The 10,868-nt window shown below is 40.2% G+C and overlaps 1 protein-coding gene across 1 annotated transcript; it reads left to right on the top strand.

The window, feature by feature from the left end:
- The first annotated feature begins 2,083 nt into the window (after nucleotides 1-2,083).
- LOC133463771 (uncharacterized) lies at nucleotides 2,084-10,295 on the top strand. The gene is made up of 3 exons (XM_061745484.1): nucleotides 2,084-2,231; nucleotides 8,720-8,944; nucleotides 10,069-10,295. Exons 1-3 carry the CDS (start codon nucleotides 2,159-2,161, stop codon nucleotides 10,107-10,109), a joined length of 339 nt encoding a protein of 112 aa, XP_061601468.1. The 5' UTR covers nucleotides 2,084-2,158; the 3' UTR covers nucleotides 10,110-10,295.
- The last annotated feature ends 573 nt before the right edge of the window (nucleotides 10,296-10,868 follow it).

The following is a 10,868-nucleotide window of genomic DNA, read 5'->3' on the forward strand; positions in this document are numbered from 1 at the left end:
ATATATATATATATATATATATATATATATATATATATATATATATATATATATATATATAACATGTGCAATAACGTATAATAACGTGGAATTTCTACCTCACACACATCCTACCTGCTTTTTTTGCATGTTTTTCGTTCTTTCCTGTACTGCACTACTTTTATTTTCATTCCAATGTATATACTGTTTATATTTGATCATATATACCCTGGACTACATATAAACTTCTCTCCTCCAAATGTTCATCATTTCTATTTTGGTGTTTTGTTTTGTTTTGTTTTGTTAATAATAAACGTGTCATAACTCTGAATGGAGAGAAGAGGCGTTACCATAGCAACAGGAACAATGTCTGCTCTGTTGTATCTGTTGTGTCATCAACACCTAGAACTCGTTTATCGTATCCAGTTCTCACACACACACACACACACACGCACACACGCACACACACACACACACACACACACACACACGCACACACACACACACACACACACGCACGCACGCACGCGCACACACACGCACGCACGCGCACGCACGCACACACACACACACACACACACACACACACACCTGTCCCTCCCAGCCAATCAGAGAGCAGCAGCCTGATACCTGTGAAGCAGTATATATATATATATATATATATATATATATATATATATATATATATATATATATATATATATATATATATATATATATATATATATATATATATATATATATATATATATATATATATATATATATATATATATATATATATATATATATATATATATATCACTCACTCACTCATCTTCTCCCGCTTCATCCGTTCCCGGGTCGCGGGGGCAGCAGCCTCAGCAGGGATGCCCAGACTTCCCTCACCCCAGACACTTCCTCCAGCTCTTCCGGGGGGAGTCCGAGGCGTTCCCAGGCCAGCCGAGAGACATAGTCTCTCCAGCGTGTCCTGGGTCTTCCCCGGGGTCTCCTCCCGGTGGGACATGCCTGGAACACCTCCCTAGGGAGGCGTCCAGGAGGCATCCGGTACAGATGCCCAAGCCACCTCAGCTGACTCCTCTCAATGTGGAGGAGTAGCGGCTCGACTCCGAGCTCCTCCCGGGTGACCGAACTCCTCACCCTATCTCTAAGGGAGCGTCCAGCCACCCTGCAGAGGAAACTCATCTCGGCCGCTTGTATCCGCGATCTTGTCCTTTCGGTCACTATATATATATATATATATATATATATATATATATATATATATATATATATATATATATATATATATATATATATAAAAAATATATAAACAAATGATTTCACCTGGTTCCCCCTGACTGTGACGTCACTGGACGGAGATACTACTAGTTTTTTATTTAAGATGAGAACCAGTTTCCTCTCCTTTCCACTTCCACCTAAGATTAAATAAGTTAATTTTAAAATAATCAATGAGGTTTATCCATGGAATGATTTTTTTACATAAAAGGTTTAATTTAGATTGGAATAATTGTACTTTTTGTAACGCAGACATGGAAACCTTAGAGCATCTTTGTTTCTCTTGTTTCTAACCAGGACCTTTTGGGAAGCTTTAATACTGGATAACCTATAATGATCAAAACATTCCTATTCTTACATTTGAAAGCATTAAAGTTGGTTTACAAGTGGAGGACAAAAAATAGACTTTAGAATTAATAATTTAATTATATTGGCTATGTTTATTCATAAATGCCGCTTTTTGAAAATTAATCCAATCTTTATTGCATATTTAAACGAAATAATTCAGTAGAAAAAATATTAAAAATCTTGCATGATTCAAAAAGCCCAGCATCTTCAGAAGAATCTTAGTTCCCTAATTCCTGACTCATCACTTGCGTTTTTTCTTTCTTTCTTTTTGTTTGTTCATTCCTTTTTTCTTTTCACTGTGAATCTTCTTTGTTTTGTTTAACTCATTTGTCTCTCAGTTTTCTTTGATGAAAATGTTCTTTTGGAATGTATAATGCGCCTTGTTTTTTTGTAAATTCAATGAGAAAAAAAAAAAGATTCCTGAGGAGGGAGGAACGCACATGCGCACACGCGCCCCGACGCCCAGACCTGAGAGACGGGTAGCGTGACGTCACCAGGTGTGTTACCTGCAGATAAAAGGTGCGTCTCCACAACAAACCTTTATTCTGCAGTCATGAACTTCTTGTCGGGCGCGCTCGGGAACGACGGGAACGACGGCATCGCCAAGATCGCCGGGGCCAAAGTCGGTGAGTCGGAACAGAACTTTAACTCCGGGTCCGGGTCTGGACCTGGACCTGGACCTGGATCTGGATCTGGGTCTGGGTCTGGATCCAGGTCCAGGACCAGATCCAGGTCCTGGGACTAGTCTTTATTCTGCAAGTGTTTGGTGTGTTAAACCTGCTCGTTGATGTGAGAAAAAGGCGTTATCTGTTGTTCTATTAAGTATAAAATAAATATAAAAAATCCTTAAAAATATAGTATATTAAACCCAGATTTGTAAAGCAAAATAAGAATATAGAATTAAATTATACAAAATAAAAAGGCTTGTTTCATTTACAGTCCGAGTGTTTTGTGGAGTTCCAAATGTGTTAAATATAACATATTTGGATAAAACAGGGCACTGTTTCACACTAGATTACATATTTATTACATTAAAAAGTCTAATCTAATTTATGTACTGAGTATGGCATTGATAATGATATAAAGTATAATGCCAGTAAGAGTGTTGTTTTAATCTGTAGAAGTAAAGAGGACAAGGGGCAAATATTTCCTGATTTTAAATGATCTTTTAATGGTCTCCATGTTTGTAGTGTGGTCAAATATCTCGGCCATTTTATCACAGAACACATGGATGATGATGACGATATCCACAGACAGTGCCGCAGGATGTACGCACAGGCTAACATCCTCGCACGCAGGTTCAGCATGTGCTCTGAAGCTGTGAAAATGCATCTCTTTAGAGCTTATTGTTCACCACTCTACACTGCTCACTTGTGGTCAAGCTATAAAAAAGTAAGCTTCCAAAAACTTCAAGTTGCATATCATGATGCTCTGAGAATCTTACTCAAAAGGCCTATGGTGCAGCAAGTGAGATGTTTGTGGCTGCAAGAGTCAATACTCTCCAAGCTGTTCTTAAGAATGTAATGCACAGTTTCATGTGCCGTTTGGATGAGTCTGTGAATGGCATCATTGTGAATATAAATGACCCTGGGAAGAGCCGTGTCAGATACTCCTCTTGTCTCAGGAGACATTGGCTTAAAAGCCTGTATTTGTTTTGTTCTCCCTGCTGGACAGGTTTTATGGTTTGTATGTATTTTGTCCTATGTTATGTTTTTGTATGGACCACGGGTCTGCAATAAACTTCTACTTCTACTACTAATCACGAAAGGAACCTTTCTATGGCGGGTGGAACTAAAAAAAAAAGTTTGGTAGGAATCTTTTTTTTATTTTACTTAACTTTACTTTATTTCTTTATTTCATTAATTAAAAGAAAAACCAAACAGTTCAATATAATTACAACAAATCTCTCTCCTTGAATTAACGGGAACAGAAAGAAGATTATTTTATTTGTCCCTTTTTCCTAAGAAATCACATTTCAACAATGTAATTAAATGAAATTATTTAATTTGTAATTTACGCAATTTAAAAGAAAAAAAAAACACAAGACGAACGAATTCTCTCAGTTAAAGTTGTTTATTTTGATCTTTTAAATCTTTAAATGGAAATCTAACGTTTGAAGTATGTTTTTGTCCCCGTTTAGAAGCTAAAAAAAATCTCGTTTTCCATCTCCATCTCTCACAAAACTGCAGATGCAGAGTGGAAGCAATGCATTGTGGGATTTGTTGTTTTTATTTTCTGTTTATTTATTTGGAGACTTGAAACCTGAGAAAAACATAAACATTAACTCAGGTTTGATTTTAATTAGATGAGTCCAGAAGGGGCGTGGCTAAAGAAAGCAACATGTGTTGGTTACAGGTGAAGGTTGGAAAATTAGAATATATTGCAAAACTTCTTTCGTAGTAAATTCAACTAAAGGTGAAACAAATATATTATTTCCCACTACATGCAAAGTGAGATATTTCAAGCCTTTATTTGTTATAATTTTGATGCTTATGGCTCACAGTTTATGAAAACCCCAAATGAAAAATCGAATTCTTTTTAAATTATTTTATTATTTATTAATATTTTATGAAATCAATAAACAATTTAAAATTATAACAAATAAAGGCTTAAAATATCTTGCTTTGCATGTAATGACACTATGTAATATATTAGTTTCACCTTTTAAGTTGAAATATTGAAATAAATTAACTTTTACACCATATTCTAGTTGAATTATTGAAATAATTTAACTTTTACGCCATATTCTAGTTGAATCATTGAAATAAATTAACTTTTACACCATATTCTAGTTGAATTATTGAAATAAATTAACTTTTACAACATATTCTAGTTGAATTATTGAAATAAATTAACTTTTACATCATATTCTAGTTGAATTATTGAAATAAATTAACTTTTACACCATATTCTAGTTAACCTATTGAAATACATTAACTTTTACACCATATTCTAGTTGAATTATTGAAATAAATTAACTTTTACACCATATTCTAGTTGAATTATTGAAATAAATTAACTTTTACACCATATTCTAGTTGAATTATTGAAATAAATTAACTTTTACACCATATTCTAGTTGAATTATTGAAATAAATTATCTTTTACACCATATTCTAGTTGAATTATTGAAATAAATTATCTTTTACACCATATTCTAGTTGAATTATTGAAATAAATTAACTTTTACACCATATTCTAAGTTTCCGACCTTCACCTGTAGCTATTTTTATATTTACCATATTAGCATAGGCTAGTTCAGTTGCTAATGGTTGTCTGTCTGTACAGTCATGCAAGTTCAATGCTATTAAAGTACTTTAAACTTTAAATCAAAGCATTTTGTTTTTTCATATAATGTAAATACATTTCTATGCAGTTTAGAAGTTTTGGGGACGTCCCAGAACCAGAAGAAGCAGGAAGGTTGAGCTGCTGCACATTCCTGTGGTTCTGCTGGTTCAGGTCCAACCGGGCTGCAGGGCGTTGCCCCGCCCGGTTAACGATCGGGTAACGACCGGTTAACGACCTCTTTTGTTCGTCGCCATGGCGACGGCGAGGGAGGACCCAGTCAGAACCTGCAGGGAAAAGTACCAGCGCCACGCCCTGTTAGTCACCCGGTATCGTTTACGGCAGGGGTCTGCAACTAGATTATTCAGGGGCCACATCTGCAAAAAGACTGCATGGAGAGGGCCGCACTGCGGAAAATTTGGGGGTTTTCAAAATGTATTTTGCACTCAAAGACAAAGATTTATGTATATAATACATTTGTGCACAGGAATGAGCAGGAGAATATCTGTCTAGTTTACATATGAATTATGTATTAATTGTCTCCAGATTTAGTCATTGTGAATGTTAAATATAATATTCATATAAAGAAATATTGTTTTAAATGCAAGTTCATTTTGAAACCATGTATTGTGCAAACTTATGTTGATATTGACCTACTTTTAATAAAACGCGCCATAATGACAAAGCTCCACTTTCCACCAAGATTTCCTTATTTGAATATTATATTAAAGGAGCTGTATGTAAGAGCAATAATAAAACGAATCATAAAATGACCCCGATATGTCAACAGACATTTAAAAATCATGTTCATTTCAAATACTTATGTCACTGACAACAGCACTCAAGCCAGGATATTCCAGTTTAAAAAGAGGAGTTGCAGCCCTCAACTGATGTTTATGTTGAAGCTCCACCCTCCACCTATCTCCCAATCACCAAGTCAGTATTGTTTCTGAAGCTCCACCCTCCACCTATCTCCCAATCACCAAGTCAGTATTGTTTCTGAAGCTCCACCCTCCACCTATCTCCCAATCACCAAGTCAGTATTGTTTCTGAAGCTCCACCCTCCACCTATCTCCCAATCACCAAGTCAGTATTGTTTCTGAAGCTCCACCCTCCACCTATCTCCCAATCACCAAGTCAGTAATGTTTCTGCATCCGGGTTGCCAGCTCGGCTCTAATTATGGCAGCCATGGCAGCCTACGTTCCTGCTGCATTCTGCAGCCTACCTGGCAACCTCTGGTCGGGGGGAGGAGGGGGAGGGTACACGCCGCTCAACAATATTTGGAAAGTGACTGCAGTACCAGTTTTGGACATTTCTTACAGACGGCTCCTTTAAGCATTTCAGTCCATAGTAGCCAGTTTGATGTTATAAATAAGCAACCAAAATATTAACCATAAGCTCCTTTATTTATGACACATCTGTGCATTATATCAGCAAAACAAAACAATCATGAAATTATAGGAGGATTAGAAGTTCATCTGAAATGCAGAGTCCTCACTTAGAGATTCAAATGAAAAAAATGTCAGGCCAATCCTAGAAGTCTAATGATGTAAACAAGTCCTCTATAAACGGAGGTTAATAACAAATAATGTGACAAACATTATCATGTGCAACACTGGCAAAAAATCTGAAGTAGCAAAAAACATCTAGCAGAGATTAACATGTACAAACACTGTCCAATGAATCATTAACCAACTGAAAAGGCACCAAGCATCTTAAACCTTTATTAATTAACAAAATGCGATATGTAAACCATGTTCTTTTTTTTTCTTTTTTTTTACCTTGTCTGCACACATATTAATGATTGATACCATGCAGGTAAAAACCAAAGGCATATATGTGTGCATTATTGCTATATTTAATATATATATACATATATACGCATACATACACATACATACACATATATACACATAAAAAACCAGTGAGGTTTTTTTTTTTGGGGGGGGGGGGGGGGGGGGTGACATCCACTGCCAATCCAGGAAGCAGGAACACACGGAGGCCTCACATCAAGCACTGGTAATCTGCAACAAAAACCACAAACAAAACACAAAACCAACAAAACGGACACGGAGCCGACAAAAACACGAGCAGCAATCAACCCAAATCACAGTCTGAGCTAAGCTACCGCTACCGCTACAGCTAACTAACCCCAAAAACTACAGAGCGAGCATGCAGGTGAACAAGCCAGTGTGTATGTCTATGTGTGTGTGTGTGTGTGTGTGTGTGTGTGTGCGTGTATGTATATGATCGCGTGTGTGTGTGTGTGTGTGTGTGTGTGTGTGTGTGTGTGTGTGTGTACATGTCTGGATTTATTAAGTGTGTACAGTGTCTACAGTGCTGTTAAAACCGTGAGGCGGGGAGTGCCGGGCCACGCGGGACAATGCCCCCCACGACCCGGACCCCCCCGCCCTTCGCCTATGTGCGTATGAATCGTGTAGGGGGGGAAGGAGGGGGAGCGGAGGCCGAAGCCAGGAAGCAGGACCAGCAGAGCCGGCCCTGGAAGGACGCCCACGCTCCCCCACCGGCCATCCAGTAGACGGGGGCGGCCCTCCGAGCCGGGCCAGGGCCCCACCGTACCTTCACGGGCGCCCCCGGCGCCGCCGGAGCCCCCAGACGGAGGGGGAAACGGTCCAACATCCCCCCATGTAAACCATGTTCGATTCGCTTACTTTGGCCGGAAGTGACGGGACAACACTACTCCCCCCCCCCAATATATAAAATATGACCAGGGGCCACATAAAAGCTCCTGGCGGGCCGCAAGTTGAATATCCCTGGTTTACGGGCCTGAACCCGATTCCTGGTACCAGGGGCGCCTACATAGCCTGATGGCGCCACTTAAATTCTTGGGGTGGAACCAAAACTAAAAGCCATCATTATCACTTTATTATACTGTTGTAGTTTACAGGCTCAGAAATCCTTTTTTTTTTAACTTTCTAACTTGTCTGCATATATAAGTAAGGGATAATGCCCGATGAGGTGTAAATTAACATAAATATATGGACGACGTGGGGCGTGAACCGGTTTGCCTCCGCAAAGTATATTTATGTTAATGTCACCTGGAAGGGCATAATCCCGCTTATACCACAGTCACTTACCAAAAAACATAAATATTAAATCAGTTATTCATGCTTTAATGTGTTTTCAGTGTAAATCATTAGTTTTATAACAAGCCACAGCTGAGCAGATATTTAATCTCTCATCCGCAGCCGTTGGAACCTGGTAGTTTTTAACACCTGTGGATCTGACTAATACCTGGAACAATCACTACCGTCCCATAAGAACCTGGTAGTTTTTAACACCTGAGGGTCTGACTAATACCTGGAACAATCACTACCGTCCCATAAGCTCCTTAATGGACACAGTGTTGATTCTCCAGTAACTAGGACGGACCTGAGATACGACTCAGCAACGGGAGATATTCTAGTCCGCTCAGCTCCGCTCGGCTATGCTACAGTAACAAACAGGAAATAGATTTGTTTCAAACAATCAAAGTCCACAGATAGTTTCCTAAACCGTTTTATGAAGCTACAAATATTATCAACCATTAAAATAAATAAACGTTTCACCAAATAAATTAAAGGAAATGACCAAATCCCTCATGTGTCCGTCCTGCGGTAGCCGGCTCTTCTTCTCTGAATCTCCGTTGCCGTGGTTACCACCTGGCAGTTGATCCAGCGCAATGACATTAAAGTTATCAGGCAATTTGACCCACCTTGTTTTCTAGTAGTGGAGGTTAAAAGTGATAACCTCCACCCCGCCAGCCAATCAGAATGGAGTATTCACACAGACCGTGGTATTAATATGAATAAATGTGTCGTCCTGCAGGGGAGATGGTGGAGGACACCCTGAAGAAAGCTCTGGGTGGAGACGACAAGAAGGAGGCGGAGAAGGAGAAGGGCGGAGCCGAGGGCTCCGGAGAGGGCGGGTTCGGCATCGGTGACGCCCTCTCATTGGTCGGAGGGAAGAAGGAGGAGGACAAGGGCGGGTTCGGCGTGGGAGACGCCCTCTCATTGGTCGGAGGGAAGAGCGAGGGGAGCGGAGGAGGAGGAGGTGGGTCCCACCTTTGGTCCGCGGGGGAACCAGCGGGTTACTCTGAGACATAAAAATACTATTAGAAAACGGAAAGGTGAAATCCTGCAACCTGATTGGTTGTTAACTGTGCTATAATGATCTGATTGGTTGTTAACTGTGGTATAATGATCTGATTGGTTGTTAACTGTGGTATAATGATCTGATTGGTTGTTAACTGTGGTATAATGATCTGATTGGTTGTTAACTGTGGTATAATGATCTGATTGGTTGTTAACTGTGGTATAATGATCTGATTGGTTGTTAACTGTGGTATAATGAGCTTATACCACGGCTTCTATTCTAAAGTCTCATCACAGCAGATCATTCCATAAAATTCAGAATCCAATTTAAAATTGTATTACTTGCGTATAAAGCCCAAAACGGCTTAGCTCCGCATTATTTGCAAGACCTGATAGTGCCTTATGTTCCTGGCAGAGCTCTCTGTTCTCAGAGTGCAGGTTTACTCGTAGTTCCTAGAGTATCCAAATGTAGATTTGGAGGGCGGGCGTTCTGCTATCAGGCACCATTACTATGGAACCAACTTCCAATCTGGGTTAAGGAGGCTGACACCACCTCCACCTTTAAAACTAAACTTAAAACCTTTCTGTTTAGTAAAGCCTATAGTTAGTGTTTAGTAAACCTCTAGCTGGTGTTGGTAAATCTCTAGGTAGTGTAAACTCTAGTGTGTTAGAGTCGCTCCTGTAGTTTCTTGTGCTGTCCTGGTGGCCCCTGGTGGCCCCTGGTGGCCCCTGGTGGCCCCTGGTGGCCCCTGGCGGCCCCTGGTGGCCCCCTGGTGGCCCCTGGTGGCCCCTGGTGCCCCCTGGTGGCCCCTGGTGGCCCCTGGTGGCCCCTGGTGGCCCCTGGTGGCCCCCTGCTGCCCCCTGGTGGCCCCTGGTGGCCCCCTGCTGCCCCCTGGTGGCCCCCTGGTGGCCCCTGGTGGCCCCCCGGTGGCCCCTGGTGGCCCCTGGTGGCCCCTGGTGGCCCCCTGGTGGCCCTTGGTGGCTACCGGTGGCCCCTGGTGGCCCCTGGTGGACCCCTGGTGGCCCCTGGCGGCCCCTGGTGGCCCTTGGCAGGTCCTGACTGCTGTTGTTCTCTCTCCTCAGGAGTGGATGTGAAGAACGCTCTGGGAGGACTGTTCGGGTAGAACCTGGTTCTGGTTCTGGTTCTGGGTCGTCTCCGTCACACCTCCAGCTGTGACCTCTGACCTCCGGAGACGCTTCGCCACCGTTACAGATGTCGTCATTTTACAGATTAATCAATAATGAAACAATCTTGTGTTAAGTGATTAAATTCAGGAAAATGTCAAATTAAACCTAATAAAACTGTCAAACTGTCTCTTGAGTTTCCTGAATAATGAGATTAAAACGTTTTATACCGACGGCAGGAGGATGCAGAACAGCTGGAAGGGGTTTTAGTTTTCAGATGAAGAACCTTTTCACTGGTTTCCTCTTCGATCGATCGATCTGAAACCGATTCTCAAACTAAAATATCAATATTTTTGATACTTCAGTCATTCGTGGTGATGTTTATCATTAACAGTAATACGGTGGAAAGTAACTAAACTATTCAGATTTAGTCTAAATGACACGATGCTGGTATAAACTACTTTTTTAGTTCTTATTTTTGTTTATTATTCTCATTTATTATTATTATTATTATTCTCACATATGATCATTTTACTTAGGATCTTTTTTTAGTGATGGAAACACCTTCTTCAAACACTTTTTTTATAGTTGTAAAAGCTCGGCTGTATCGTGAAAGAGGCCGCTACTTCAGTGTTCTTATATTATATATATATATATATATATATATATATATATATATATATGTATATATATATATATATATTTTAATTATACTTCTGACTTTAAATTAATAGCTAAAAAAGTGACTCTGTCATTTA

This window comes from Cololabis saira, chromosome 17, assembly GCF_033807715.1.
Source record: "Cololabis saira isolate AMF1-May2022 chromosome 17, fColSai1.1, whole genome shotgun sequence".
Taxonomy (NCBI): Eukaryota; Metazoa; Chordata; class Actinopteri; order Beloniformes; family Belonidae; genus Cololabis; species Cololabis saira.

What these genes read in the sequence shown, in the direction of transcription:
- LOC133463771 (XM_061745484.1), top strand. Translation starts at nt 2,159, where the DNA reads ATGAACTTCTTGTCGGGCGCGCTCGGGAACGACGGGAACGACGGCATC. An exon ending in GATCGCCGGGGCCAAAGTCG is followed by an intron (nt 2,232 to 8,719) that starts GTGAGTCGGAAC and finishes GTCGTCCTGCAG; the next exon opens with GGGAGATGGTGGAGGACACC. An exon ending in GGGGAGCGGAGGAGGAGGAG is followed by an intron (nt 8,945 to 10,068) that starts GTGGGTCCCACC and finishes CTCTCTCCTCAG; the next exon opens with GAGTGGATGTGAAGAACGCT.